The 15,617-nt window shown below is 46.3% G+C and overlaps 2 protein-coding genes across 2 annotated transcripts; both read right to left on the reverse strand.

Annotated features, from left to right (window-relative positions):
- Positions 1-7,423: 7,423 nt before the first annotated feature.
- Positions 7,424-10,559, reverse strand: LOC107281224 (UDP-glycosyltransferase 89B2). The gene has a single exon (XM_015786688.3). It carries the CDS (start codon positions 10,459-10,461, stop codon positions 8,881-8,883), a length of 1,581 nt encoding a protein of 526 aa, XP_015642174.2. The 5' UTR covers positions 10,462-10,559; the 3' UTR covers positions 7,424-8,880.
- Positions 10,560-13,741: 3,182 nt separating this feature from the next.
- LOC107276011 (UDP-glycosyltransferase 89B2) lies at positions 13,742-15,486 on the reverse strand. The gene has a single exon (XM_015787121.3). The coding sequence runs from the start codon at positions 15,370-15,372 to the stop codon at positions 13,945-13,947; it is 1,428 nt and encodes a 475-aa protein (XP_015642607.1). The 5' UTR covers positions 15,373-15,486; the 3' UTR covers positions 13,742-13,944.
- Positions 15,487-15,617: the final 131 nt, after the last annotated feature.

Here is a 15,617-nt window from a genome sequence, read left to right on the forward strand (position 1 = left end):
AGATCTAAACCTGCCAGTTGGTGATTCTGTGGAGGAACTTACTTTACAAAGATTGGCATGTGGGCCTTCAAGTATTGTCAATTCATGGCAAGGTTACGACATCAATGGATTTACCTTGAGTACGACTACGAAGGACATGAAAAGCACATCACAAAACAGTGGGATCCGTGTCGAAGCGATTGACACGAGTGGAGAAAAGAGGTCGTATTATGGGACCATTCAAGAAATATGGGAACTGGACTATGGCCTAAACATCCAGATCCCTGTGCTCCGTTGTGAATGGGTTAAAGACACAATAGGGGTTTCCGTTGATGACTACGGGCTAACGATAGTCGATCACAGTAAAACAGGCCACAAGGATGATCCATGGGTTTTAGCAGAGCGTGTGGCTCAGGTGTTTTATGTGAAGGACCCTTCAGATGAAAGAAAAACTATTGTCATATCCGGAAAGCAACAGATCGTCGGCATCGACAACATCGAAGACCCCAATGATTACAACCAGTTCGACGATGTACCATTGTTTACTGATCTTCCTATGCGAATTAAGAAGGTTGAGAGAACAATCGATGAAGCAAATATGTCGTACGTTCGAGCAGATGGTGTTGCCAAGGTTATTAAGTCATAGTTATTTCGTAACCTTTAGTTCTCATTGTATTCCAAATGTACGTGCATGAATTTAGGTCCCCCTTATGTTGTAATCATTAGCAAATGTACGTGCATGAATTTAGGTCCCCCTTATGTTGTAATCATTAGCATGTAACATTTGATTACGAGTTTTGAGCAATTTTCATGAGTTTTCTTAGTGCCAAAAACATTTGGAATGTATAATTGTGGCGAAATATTGGGAAAAAAATATATATGGACAGTTTACTTATAGAGAAAAAAAAATATGAGTTTTTTTGGTAAAAAGATCTTTCTATGCGGCTGGCTTAACAGCCCGCATGGAAAGATCTTTTTCGCATGCGGCCGGCTTAACAGCCCGCATGGAAAGATCTTTTTCGCATGCGGCCGGCTTAACAGCCCGCATGGAAAGATCTTTTTCGCATGCGGCCGGCTTATGTCGACCGCATGGAAAGATATTTTTCCATGCGGTCCCTTAAGCCGCCCGCATGCGATGATCTGCGCCTATATATAGGGAGCGCGGGGAGCCAAAATTTTCTAAGTCCCGGCTCCCGCGAAACCCTAGCCGCCAGGCTGCCAAAATTTCCCAAGTCGCCATCGCCGTCGTCCCCGCCACCGCCGGCTCCTCCCCAAAGTCGCCCCGCCCCACGCCGCCGCCGCCGCCGCCGTCAGGACCTCTCCCCCCTCGCCGTTGCCGTCGCCGCCGCCAGGACCTCTCCCCCCTCGCCGTCGCCGTCGCTGCCGCCAGGACCTCTCCCCCCTCGCCGTCGCCGTCGCCGCCGGCAGGTCGCCGTCGCCACCGCACGGAACTCTCCCCCCTCGCCGTTGCCATCGCCGCCGCCAGGTCGTCCCCGCCGCCAAGTCGTCCCCGCTACCGCCGGCTCCTCCCCGAAGTCGCCCCGCCCCTCGCCGTCGCCGACGCCACTGCCAGGACCTCTCCCCCCTCGCCGTCGCCGTCGCCGCCGCCAGGTCGCCGTCGCCGCCGCACGGACCTCTCCCCCCTCGCCGTTGCCATCGCCGCCGCCAGGTCGTCGCCGCCGCCAGGTCGTCCCCGCCGTCGCTCGGTAACATTTACTTTTAAAAAAAGAAATGTGAAATGTGCAATTGTGGATTGTGGATTGTTTAATTGTGCATCGTGGATTGTGATATGTGCAATTGTGGATTGTATAATTTTGAGAATGTTTAATTGTGGATTGTTAAATGGAGATTTATGTTTAAATTGGGACTTATGTTTAAATTGGGACTTATGTTAAATTGGGATTTATGTATAATTGGGACTTTGTTAAATTGAGATTTATGTATAATTTGGACTTTTGTTAAATTGGCAGCTATGTTAAAATGTGACTTATGTTTAAGTTGAGACTTATGTTATATTGGGATTTATGTATAATTGTGATTTTTGTTAAACTGATATTTATGTATAATTGTGACTTATGTTAAATTGGCACCTATGTCAAATGGAGATTTCTGTTTAATTGTGACTTATGCTAAAATGGGACCTATGTTAATTTGAGATTTATGTATAATTGGGACTTATGTTAAATTGAGATTTATGTATAATTCGGACTTATGTTAAATTGGGACTTATGTCAAATTGAGACTTATGTGAAATTGCGTTAAATTGGGACTTACGTAAAATTGGGACTTATGTCAAATTTTTTTACGTCAAGTTGGAAGATGTCGAACGAAAAGGTTCCATCGAACGCACCAATAGCGCCTCAAGAAGGTAACGCTCCTCAAAATTCCGGTAGCAATAAGCATCCAGGCGCTTCTAGTGAAGAAACGTGGCGCACACCAAGTGACCCGTTTCCAATGGAAATAACACAAGTCGCCCCCCGCGATGATGATCCGGACTACATACCTATCGAACAGGCCGTAAGTGATGAAAATCGTTAGCCATGTATTATTCCCTAACTATGATGTGACATGAACCTAATGGTGTATAGAGTTACCTATTCTGTGCAGATGGTAGTCCGACGCCGCTCGAAACGTAAAGCCGGGAGGAACAGGACAGAGCAAGAAGTTGAGATGGACACCGCTACGTCTGCACCTGAACGTACGGAGACATCTACAAGTGCAGGCGGGAGTGGGAAAAAAAGACGTGGTGAGAGAAGCAAGAATAAATTACCCAAGGAAACTTACAACGTGATTGCTCTCGATCAGGATGGGAAGCCCATCGAGCCACCGATAGTGCGGTCCAAGTTCAGCAACGCCTGTGGCACTCTAGTCAGGACGCGTTGTCCCATTAATGTCAAGTTGTGGGAAACAGTGGACGACAACATCAAGACACTTCTCTGGAATGAGTTGCAGAAGTATTTTGTGTTCCCTCCTGGATCAGAGGTTAGGGGGAGAGATTACGCACTTAAAAAGATGGGAGATCGATGGCGACAGTGGAAGTCCGATCTAAATCGGGATTATGTTCAGAAGAATCTCCCACCGTTTACGGATTATGGACATATATCGCAGGCTGACTGGGACACGTTTGTTGCGGATCGTACAACAGCTGAAGCATTGGCTTTGAGGAAAAAAATGTCCGAGCTCGCGAAGAAGAACAAATATCCCCATAGATTGGGGTCGAGCGGATACGCTGGTCACGTCGATCAATGGCGGGAGATCGAGCAAAGATTTGCCGCGGCCGGTAAGCCCCTGCTGGTAGACCCCATGGTTGAACGTAGCAAGAACTGGGTTTGGGCGCGCAGCACAGGTCAAGTCTCGGATGAGGGAGACATACTATTCGAGACTCCAGACATAGAAGAAGTGACTACTAATTTGCAGCAGATAGTCGAGAAAGAAAGATCAGGACAGTTCGTCCCACGGAGGGAGAGAGATCAGCTTACTGCGGCGTTGGGGACGGCTGAACACTCTGGACGTGTAAGGGGTTTGTCCTCAAAGACAAGTTGGAAGGTCGGGTTTCCACAAGACGCACCAAGTTATAAGAAGAGAGACAAATACAAAGAACAACTATCGGACAAGATCTATGCGCAAGTGAAGGAACACTTCTACTCGTTGGCAGCTGAAAACCCGACAGCATTTCCAAGGTTATTCCCTGATAGCCAGCAACCCACACAATCCGCACAGCAAACAACTAATGTACCCAGCAGTGTAGGCTCAGTGCAGACAAGTACCTTCCCTGTGGATAGTATAACTGGACCAACTCCGTGCAGTCTCGTCGTACCAATCGGCCGCGCTGGAAAGACTAAGGAGGTTGCAACGGGTTTAGCGATACCCGGACGTCAATTCCACAACACGGCAATCCCTGAGGATTACGCAAGGGTACAGGTCGCCAAGGTCCATAGCGACCACGTTTCCTTGGAACTAGACATACCTGCACCTGAGGGGATTGAACTTCTCGGTGATGCAGTGAATCAGTTTATCTTGTGGCACCGCAGAGACATAATCCTGAGCGCGGCCGTTCTTGCAGCAGGATCTTCAACCCCATCCTCATCGCAGGCAATGACTGCTGCCGCTCCTGCACCACCGTCGCCTCCTGAACCACCGTCACCTCGACATCCGCCGTCACCACCACCGCTTAGGTCACCGCCTCGCCAACCTACACCACCACCCTCCCCTTCTCAACAACCGCCTCTCCCGACCCCGCAACCAGTTCAAGCCTCTCCCACCTCCCCAACTAAACAGCATGCTCCCCCGGCTCCGCCCCCAGTTCAAACCTCTCCACCTACACCCCAATCTGCTCTGGTAGAAGAAGTGCACATACCAGATGGTACTACATCCGAACCAAAGTCTAATACTTTGGAACCTCGTCGTATAATTCCAAAGTTGATATCGACATACGACCCAAAGGAGATTGACAAGGATAAGGAGAAGTTCATGTTTTCAGCTTTCAGGAATTCTGAGAAGAGAAAAGAACTTGCTCACGTCTTGTCAGACTCCCAGAAGTCAGTACTAGCGGCCCAAGATGAAGTGCAATCCTGGTTATCTGCCGATGTGCCTGAAACTTATGAGTATGGCAAGCCATTCTTGCCAACTTATCTTATGAACAAGCTACCATGGGAAATGAGGGTAATGCACGAATGGTATATGAAGGCATCTAGGAAAGGTCTCGGTTTCATAAGCGTCGCCGTCCCGGAAGGCGCTTTCATGAGTGGTCCTAATGGGATATTTTTTATCTCTTTCCAAGACCTTTACGCCCTCTACAAGCTAGATAAAATGGACGTTAATCTCGTTGCGGCTTTCTGTCTGTAAGTCTAAACTCTTTATTACATGTTGCACGTTTCATTCGAAACAACTAAACCAAATCTCATTTCTTCTTTATTCATTGTACAGTATGCAATTCCACGAAGCTGATAGAACTGGAGCAAAGGTTGGATACGTCGATCCAACAAGAATATGCAAAACACAACACACCATAGAGCTGAGACAGGACTGCGAGCAATTGGTTGGCAAGACCCCGGAAGAAAAGGAAGAATATGTGAAGACATTGCACAAGAGGAAGAAGCTAGAAGTAGCAACATACTTGGCAATAGCAATGTTGGCGCACGCCGACAAAGATGTCTTAATGGTCCCCTACCAGTTCACGTAAGCTCTCTCTTCTTTTTGTTTAATTAATTTATCTTCTTCGGAATTTTCTGTCTCCAATAAGCCTATCTTATATGTAGAGACCACTACATATTATTCCTTGTATATCCGAAAGACCAATTGATCATATCATTGGACCCCGCACACTATGACAAGGAGACATTTATGGAATTCCTCACTATTTTGAATTTGTAAGTGATAAACATTTCATTACTATAAATTGTTTAGGTCGATCACCAGTCTTCTAACTACTAATAAAACAATTGTTTCCTTCAAACAGAGCACACAGGTACTACCGCAAAAGAGGTGGACCAGTACATATTCCATCCCAGAAGAAGTTATCCGTCAGGACTGGCTGGCCGGTACTATCAAATTTATACCAATACAACTAATTATCGAATAGTACATATATACTAAATATATCTACTGAGATCGGTCCCCATAATTATATCGCAGTGCTACAAACAACCACCAGGAACCAACTTGTGTGGTTATTACGTGTGCGAGATGCTCAGAGTAAATGGGAGGTACAAAACAACCAGTAACCGAGTAGGTCATCGAACTCTTCTCTACAAAGAAACCCATCTCGCACACACTTCTCACTGAGTACCGTTTTATTTTCCTTTCTGTGTGCAGATCCCCGAAATCCCATATATTGCACAACGATTCAACCACACTACTATCTTGAACGTGGCCGCTGACCTCTGCCGATTCATCCGTCGCGATGTCTGCAACGCAAGAGGTCTCTTCTACGACAACCAGAGTGAACTCGCAATGGACGACAAATTTAAACCTCTCAGAGAGTGGGAGAAAGAACATATGCAATAACATGTACACTACTTATACATATGATGAAAAAACTGTGCCACTTGTATTATATATTTGTATGTAAATTACAATTGAATTAATGGTTATGTATTACATGTTTGTTACTGCGGCACTAGTCTTATCTTATATGCTTACTACTCCGAAATACGATAATAAATCCCTCAATAATTTAATATTAATTACGAATCACCAAAATGCTAGAATAAATATTATTTTAGCTATTCGGAAATTGAATTTCGCATGCGGTCTACTTAAGACGCCCGCATGCGAAAATAGATCTTCGCATGCGGTCTTCTTAGGTCGACCGCATGGGAAAATATATCTTCGCATGCGGCTTCTTATATGGACCGCATGCGAAGATCTATTTTCGCATGCGGCCGTCTTAAGTGACCGCATGCGAAGATCAATCTTCGCATGCGGCTGCGACGGCCGCATGCGCAAATGGTGATCTTTGCAGACCATTTCGCGCATGCGGGCCGGCCAACCGCATGTGAAGATCGATTCCGCCCGTATGCAAAAACGCTTTCTGTAGTAGTGAAAAGTCCACAACTAATCCAAAACAACATGTGTGCCATGTCTAAATTTTTATCCAAAACCTAAAACAACACCTTCAACAAAGAAAGACAAACAAACACCACTTTATCAAATCCAAATTATCCAGATTAGTAGTCCTATCATATGTCGCATTCCTCCAAAATCCCTAATATTATGGGAGGGAGGGAGTAGCATGTTTGAAGTGTTTGAGGTATTGTATGGTTGATATTCCATCCAAATGTAATTTTTTAAGCAAAACCTACAATACATTCCCACGTGAATACGAGGGCATACCCACGTGAATACGATTTCTATTCATTTATTAAAATTATTTACTATGTACTTTATTGAATATTAGATTTTTGTTTGTTAATCTGCTTATAAAACTCATATTGTAATTTTAAATCATTCAACATTTTCTTTCTACATGCAGGGCTAGATAGAGAAGATACTGCTATCTACTATTGATTGATTTGAGTCATATTCAATAAAGTACCAATCATATTCAGTTTTATGCTATATACTACCTCCGTCCCAAAATAAGTGCAGTCGTGGGAATCTGTGTCCAAAGTTTGACCGTCCGTCTTATTTGAAAAATTTATGAGAAAATTAAAAAAAGTTAGTCACACATAAAGTACTATTCATATTTTATCATCTAGTAACAATAAAAATATTAATCGTAAAAAAATTTCAAATAAGACGAACGGTCAAACGTTAAACATAAATAGTGTAAAACTACACTTATTTTGGGACGGAGGGAGTATTTGATACTTTTTTACTCGTTTTTGCAGACTGAAGGGTGGTGCTCGACCCTGAACGAGGAATGGATGCCCTGCTCAATGAGTACTGCTGTGATGTAGTTTTCGTTTCAGTTTTGGTGAGTTCGGTACTGCTATTTTTATGAGAGACTTTCCATTGTTTGTGATCAGTAAACATCATGTAGTAATCAGTTGGTGCTGTTTTTGCCTGTAGTTGGTGGCACTGAGCATGACTCTTTCTTTTTAGATCAGATATGGTGTTTTCTGCATGATCCAGAACATTGTCAACTTGTCATTGTGGCTAATCTTCAACTGTTAGATCTGTCTGTAGGACTATACATACACATCATTTGTTTGGCAATAGCTAACAGAATGAGCTCTGGCAAGAGATCATTATACTATAATTGTTCATTTCGGTCATGGAACTATATATTTCACCTTGAATTTCGCAGTAGTACTCATGATTATCATTTTTATTTGGCACTCATGCTGATCCAGATTTGGTACTTATCATTTTCATGTGGTACTCATGCTTCAGTAATTCTTGCTTGGATGAATTGTTTCTGATCCACAATTTTACATGATTTATGCACCCGAGTCTGTAGTAGATAGTTCAGCTCATTCAAACTGAATCAGTAGCTGCTTAAAATTAGAACCAAACGCATTCTCCATGGGATGACTGAAATGACTTATTGGTACAGGAACTAGGATTAAGTTACGGTCAAAATCAGTAATATTGTTAAGAGACGATGATTTCTGCATACTTTAATTAAGGCCACTATCACAGTTTGAACCATATAAAGCAAATAGGAAGCCATTTACTCTGAATTGTCATGTCTTATAAGCATGTATTGCTCTGAAAAAAGAATTCTTCAACCTTTCGGCACAATATATTTTTACTGAATAATTTACACCTTCATTATTTATGTCCTATAGGATCATGAAATTCAGTTTGTTTCTGTTCATTTATGAATATTCCAATTATTTTGCCAGATGAAAAGCAGCCTAAGCTTTTGAATCCACGCAAGTTTGTTTTTAAAGTTCTGATGGTACATATTATTTGAGGTACCTAATATTGTCTTGTTGTTCAGTAGTCCTTCCATTTGGTCAATAACCCTCTTAAAAGATTTATTTAAGATACCATGCCTATATAAAACTTTGCGTGCACCTTGGGCATGAGAACAACTAAATGGATTTGTTTGCATTATTTTATCAGTGTTTGGTCATTTTATCGTGATTGAGACAATAATGTGTCGGGCTACCATTGACCAGAAAGATAGACTGATATAGCAATTATTATTTTTTATAGCTTGTAATTAGAATTATCTGATTGTTGAACTCGAATTTCCTTGATGAAAATTATATTTGTTCAGAGATGCTCATTCTAGCTCTTTATGCAGATTTGGTGATTGAAGAAATGCATGATAATATTTTGGCATGGTTTGAAATTGTAACGAATCTGATTCATTTTGCCAAATTAATAATCAGATTCGTTGGCATAGATTGTAGGTTTAAAATGATGCATATTTTTTCCGTTGCAAGCGCACTGGCACCCCCAACTAGTTTATTAAAAAAAAAGAACAACCTGCGCCTACTCAGCTACCTACCTCGCCGGCTCGCTTCCGAGCTCGCGAAGCTCCCGCGCGAGCTCGTCCACCTCCACCCACGAGCTGCCACCTTCCCGCGTCGCCGCCGCCGCCTCCTCGGCCAGCTCCTTGACCCGCGCGGCCACATGGCTCCACTCGCCGCCGGCCTCTCCGCCATCGGCCGCCACGGTCGCCTCGAGCACGCGCGCCACCTCGTCAGCGCTCGGCGGCGTCGGGACGCCGCCCCAGCAGAGCGGCACGGCGGCGCGGAGCTCGTCGACGAGCAGGCGCGCGTTCACGAACTGCTCGCCCACCATCGGCCACGCCAGCATGGTCACCCCGGCGGCCAGCGCCTCCAGCGTGGAGTTCCACCCGCAGTGCGTGACGAACCACCCCACCGCCCGGTGCCGCAGCGCCGCCACCTGCGGCGCCCACCCGCGGATCACCGTGCCCCTGCCACCCGCCGCGCGCTCCTCGAACCCCTCCGGGAGCGGCGTGTGCGACCCGGCGGCCCAGACGAACGCCACGCGCGTCCGCTCCAGCGCGGCCGCCAGCGCCGCCGCGTGAGGCGGCTGCAGCTGCGCCATGCTCCCGAAGCTCACGTACACGACGGAGCGGTCGGCGAACTGGTCCAGCCACGCGCAGAGCTCCGTCGCGGCCACGGCGGTCTCGCCGCCGCGGTTGCCCGATGCGTCGTGCTGCGGCGCCAGCGGCCCAATCGCTCGCACGCGGCGGAAGCCCATGTCGGCGAGAGGCCGCTCGAGGTACCGCCGCTCGAGCTGCCCGAACGTGTTCGACACGAACGACGAGCTCTGGAGGTTCAAGAGGAAGTTGCTCATGACGGCGTCCGACACCTCGTCGCCTTCCTTGTACGCGCGGTACATCCGAGACATCTGCCGCCACGGGAATGCCGGGGATCCCGGGATGTCGGGGAAGCCGACCGGGCTCTCGTCGTCGTTCTCGTCCTCGCGCCTGGGCATCACGCGGAACAGGGAGTGCATCACGGCGGCGCCGTACACGCCGGACGGCGAGAACACGACGCGCGGGACGCCGAGCTCCGCCGCGAGGAGCTGCATCCACCCGCAGAAGAAGTCGGAGAGCACGGCGACGACGCGGTCGGGCGTGTCCGCCCGGGCGCGCGCCCACGACGCGAGCGGGGCGCGCAGCCCCGCGAACGCGACGACGAGCTTGCCGCAGAGCGAGGGAGGGAACCCCTTGGCGCTATCGACGCCGGCGGGGATGGCGGGGTGGGAAGGGAACGGCAGGATGAGCGCGGAGATGGCGCCGCCGCCGCCGCCGCCCGGGTGTACGGCGGCGGCGGTGGCGAGGATGAGCGGGGCCATGGCCGGCGTCGTGACGACGGTGAGGCGGAGGCCGCCACGGGACGCGAGGAGGCGGACAAGGTCGAGCATCGGGATGAGGTGGCCCTGCGCCGGGAACGGGATGACGAGGACGTGCGCGGCGGCGCTGCCACTGGTCGCCGGCGCCATTGCGGTAGATGGCTGCGGTGGTGCAGGTGCGATTAGCTCAAATGACACTTGTTTTAAGGATAGATCCAATAGCCCGTTTTTAATGCCACACGCTTTCCGCGAGAGCATCGATATCGCTGTCAAATGAAGCGTTAGTTCGACGCTCCGCCCCCACCCACGTTAAAAAACACTCCCTCCGTTTCATATTACAAATTGTTTGGTATTTTTTATAATCAAACTTCTACAAATTTAACTAAATTTGGAAAAAAAAAAGATATACTAACATTTTCAATGCAAAACAAACATATTCAATGTTAAATTTACTAAAACTAATTTGGTTTTGTAAACTTTGCTAGTTTTTTCTATAAACTTACTCAAATCTAAACAACTTTGACTAATAAACGCGGGGAGTAGCACAACACCACCCTAACTAACACCAAAACCAGTTAATTAACTACTCTTTCCATTTCCGAATATATGATACCATTGACTTTTCCTATAATATTTGGCCATTCGTTTTATCCAAAAATTTATTATAAATATGTAAAAGTATAAGTTAATGTTATATTTTATTTGATAATAAAACACATCACAACAAAATAAATGATATTTATGCAAACTTTTTTAAATAAAAACGAGCGGTCAAATATTGTGCAAAAAGTCAATAACGTTATACATTTTGAAACAGAGAGATTAGATGGTATCGTGCATGTTGCTGCGGAAATTCTAATTTGCTACGCGCGCCAGTTGGCGCACTGACCAAGTTGCTCGTACATATTATTTAGGTAATATTTGAAACGTAAAGTTTAAATGATTTTATTTAAATTTTATATACTACTTAGATTTATCATAAACTTAAAATGCCTCTTGACACGATAATTGAATTTAGGATTTAAATTCAAAATTATTTTGTATACAAAAATGAGTATTTTAATAGTATTGCACATGCCCTTTAAATCAACGCATGTCTAGCTCTACCATGCTATAGCTTCCTGCCTTCCTCGCTGCAATTCACTGACTTTCCGGAAAGGCTTGATGGTGAATTTTCATCTCTTTTTTTTGTATGTTTGCAATCTACCGGTATTGGTCCATATGGATATGCACTGATTCTAGGTAGTATATTTTTCGGTTTCTGATTTTTTTTTCTTCTTCAATACATTCTTAACTATGGCCTTTTTTTTTAATCTTGTAACCATTAATATTTTGCCACGTGCGGGAGCCAACTAAGTGGATGAGTAGGGGAGCCAATCGTGGATGCTTGGTTGCATGGCCCAGGCCCACAGCTTGGTCAAGGTCCTTTTTTTTTAACGTTTGATAAATCCATATTTATCTCAAACATTAGCCTGCCACATGGACGAATAGGAACTAGGAAGCCAGCAAAACTGCTGGGTTGAGAAGGATGGAATATATGATACATGTTGCTTGGTGAGATATGGTTTTGCAAGAATGAATAATGATATAGATATGTGATGAAATGGGGTTAATAAACTGTTGAATTTCAATCTTAGTATAATACAAAGGCGCCATAACACAATATAATATAAAAAGAAAATCAACTGACAGTATCATAGGCAAGACGCGCGTAAGTATTATATAGAACAATAAACGCAGACAATTGCAACTTAATGGTGGAAAAATATAGATGGAGACCCTCCAAAATCGTTACATAGATTTGGGTTTTCAGTGATGTTCTATCGAGTTATGCAGTGCAAACCGTATTTATAGTGCAAACATGAGAAATACTATATGATGAAAATGAAGGTCCGAGATTTGTCCACTTCACCCCGATTAAAACCTTTACTCCCAGTAAAACTTTTACTCTTCGTTAGACCCTGTAGTAATTAGTAAAATATTTACTTAGGGTGATGTAGACAAATCTCATACGTCTATTTTTACATCATACGGTAGTTTCCAATTTTGCACTAATTTACCACTCAGGGTTGTTATTTTAATTTCCGAGAACAAGCAGAGGAATAGGCAGGTGAAAATTCTGCTCCCAATGTTCCCAATGCTTACGATGAACCTCATGGTCATTAAAAAAACTCAGTTTCTATCTTCTAATTTATTTTTTGAATTATGTAATTTCAACTTCTCAGAATCTGGATAAAATGCTGGACTACTTGAGGTAGCTTTTATTATAAGAGAAATTACAACTATTAGAAGCTCCATAAAACAGGTCCTGGTGTCTTTCTTTCCTATATTCAATGAGGAGGAGAAGCCTTAAGATTGTTGTTACATTTTGATCCACAAGTATGAAATATATAGACAATATAGGCTTTATATGCTTAAGAAGGATTTTTCCTTGTTTTATATTCTTATCTTAAGGCCATGTTTAGTTCCCAAAACAAAAATTTTCACGCTGTCAAATAGAATGTTTAGACACATGCATGGAGTACTAAATGTAAGAAAAAAAAATCAATTACACAGATTGCGTGTAAATTGCGAGACGAATGTTTTAAGACTAAATTGCGATATGATTTGACAATTGCGCTATCATAAAGGACAACCATATAAATTCCCCCTGTAAAGCCTAAACCCTAAAGGAGGAATTTGTAATAGGGCCATGTAACATGGGGATCTGAAAAACTTTTAGTAAGCAAAACAATTGTCTTTTACTTCCAACCATTGTTGAAAGAAGCATGTTTTTTCGACATGACGCACTTGTCGAATCGACAACATTAGACATATAAAAGTAAATTCAATAAAGCCTAAAAGTAATTTGCATATATTATAGAAGTAACTTAAAACAAAAAGAAAGTAACTTGTCATGACATTACAAGTAAATCCATTGTGGGGGTAAAAACATGAGTCTATCTAGAAATTAAATTTAGTCAGCACAAATTATGGAATTGACTAAAACCAATAATAAAAATAAATAACTCAGATGTATAGGAAGTAATTTAACCAAATCTAAAGTAATATATATATATATATATATATGATAAAGTAACTTACATATATTATAAAAGTAATTTATAACATAGATATTTTTTATTAAAATATAATCATGTAAGATCTTGTTCTAAAAATTTAATTACAACGAACGCAATGGTATAATCGAATTATAGATCGAATAAGAATTTAAGAGAAAATTCTATAAGAAGAAACAGAATACGTGTACTCTTGGGTGTACTAGTAGCAACCAAAGTAAAGTCGCTGGATATGACTAACCAGCGACGATCTTGTCGTACTAACATCCTTTAAATAAATTTAATTAACGGTTTATAATATTGGACCAACCGATTTAAGTGAAATTTTACTTTTTCTCAGATTTTCTATGATTATCTCTACATAGTAGCTTGAGAGTGTTTTCAAGAAGTTTACTGATTTTTTTGGTATATAATAGTATGTCATCAAAATTATAGTTTCTTTGATAATAAGATATGTCATAACAAAATAAATGATATTTATATAAATTTTTAATAAGGTGAATAATCAAATGCCATATTATAAATTATATAACAGCGTCGTACATTTAAAAAATGTAGGCGATAATAATTTTAACTGATTACGAAAGTACTTTTCAACACAGATTTACTCGCAACATTTTTTATTTTCCAACCGAGAGGACCGTATTTTTCGACCAGAGCGGGAGACTGGTTATCGAACACGTCAGCTTCGACTTCCAAGATCCCACAGCTCGCGCACCATCCCGTCGAGGTCACGCCGCGAGCTGCCGTCCCCTCGCGCCGCCTCCGCCATCCTCGCGGCGAGCTCCTTGGCGCGCGCCCTCAGCTCGCCTCCCGCCTCGCCGACGACCTCACGCAGGACGCCGGCGAGCTCGCCCGCGTCGGGGACATGGCCGAAGCCGCCGAGGCTCACCGGCGCGCCCACGCGGGCCTCGTCCACGACGAGACGCGCGTTGAAGAACTGGTCGGCGGCCATCGGCCACGCCAGCATGGGCACCCCGGCCGCCGCGGCCTCCACCACCGAGTTCCACCCGCAGTGCGTCACGAAGCACCCCACCGCGCGGTGGCGCAGCACGGCCGTCTGCGGCGCCCACCCGCGGATCACCAGCCCCGCTGCCGACGCCGACGCCGACGCCGCCGCCGCGCGCTCCTCGAACCCCTCCGGGAGCGTCGCCGTGGACGCGGCCCAGACGAACGGCGTCTTGCTCCTCTCCAGCGCGGCGGCGAGGGACGCCGCGTGTGGCGGCGGGAGCGCCATCATGCTCCCGAAGCTCACGTACGCCACCGACGCGTCCGGGAACGCGTCCAGCCACCTGATGACCTCGCCGGCGGACTCGTCGGCGGTGAACTCCGGCGCCACCGGCCATACAGCCCAGACGCGTTTCCCCGCCAGGTCCTCGAGCGGCTGCGCGTCGAGGTAGCGCCCCTCGAGCGCGCGGCTGGTGTTGCACACTAACGCCGAGCTCTCGAGGTTCCAGAGGAAGTTGTTCTTGATCGCCTCGGCGTGCTCGCCGCCGTGCCCCTCGACGTAGCTCCTGTACATCCGCGAGAGCTGCCGCCACGGGAACGCCGGCGCGCCAGGCAGCCCCGGGAACTCGACGGCGTACTCGCGCCCCGCCGCGGCGGGCGGCGGCCTCGGCATGCGGCGGAAGAGGGAGTGCGTGGCGGCGGTGGCGAGAACACCTGACGGCACGAACACCAGCCGCGGGACGCCCGCCTCGGCGGCGAGCGGCTGCGTCCACCCGCAGAAGAAATCCGACAGCACTGCCACCACCCTGCCGCCTTCGCCGCCGGAGCGCGCCCGCGCCCGCACCCACTCGCCGAGCGGCTCGCGGAGCGCGGCGAGCGCGTGGAGGTCGACGCCGACGGAGGTCGGGCCAGAGGTATCGTGCTCGAAGGACGGGAAGGTGAGGGGGCTCACCGACGACGGGTGCTCGGCGAGGAGCGGCGAGAGGAGGTGGAGGGTGGAGGTCGTGGCGACGACGGTGAGGCGGAGGCCAGCGGCGGCGAGGCGGGAGGCGAGGTGGAGCAGCGGCTGCATGTGGCCTCGCGCTGGGTACGGGACGAGCAGGACGTGCGGCGCCGGCGCCGGCGCGGCGGCTGGGTCGGAGGTGGTGGTGGTGGTGGCCATGGCGCGCAATCGAAGCGAAGTTCTCGGGCTCTCGGCCAATCGGGCGATGGTCAGCTAGCTTGCTCTTACTTAGCTAGGAGAGATGGGATTAAATAGGTGATTAGTGATTAAACAGAAGCTTGATGGGAGATAAAGACTACACTGGATTACTGGAAGCACCCACGAGAGCTCTAATATAAAAGTTTTACCACCTAGTATTAAATGCTAAATTGGTACTCCCTCCGTTTTATAATATAAGACTTTCT

The sequence above is a fragment of the Oryza sativa genome, chromosome 6 (genome assembly GCF_034140825.1).
Source record: "Oryza sativa Japonica Group chromosome 6, ASM3414082v1".
NCBI lineage: Eukaryota > Viridiplantae > Streptophyta > Magnoliopsida > Poales > Poaceae > Oryza > Oryza sativa.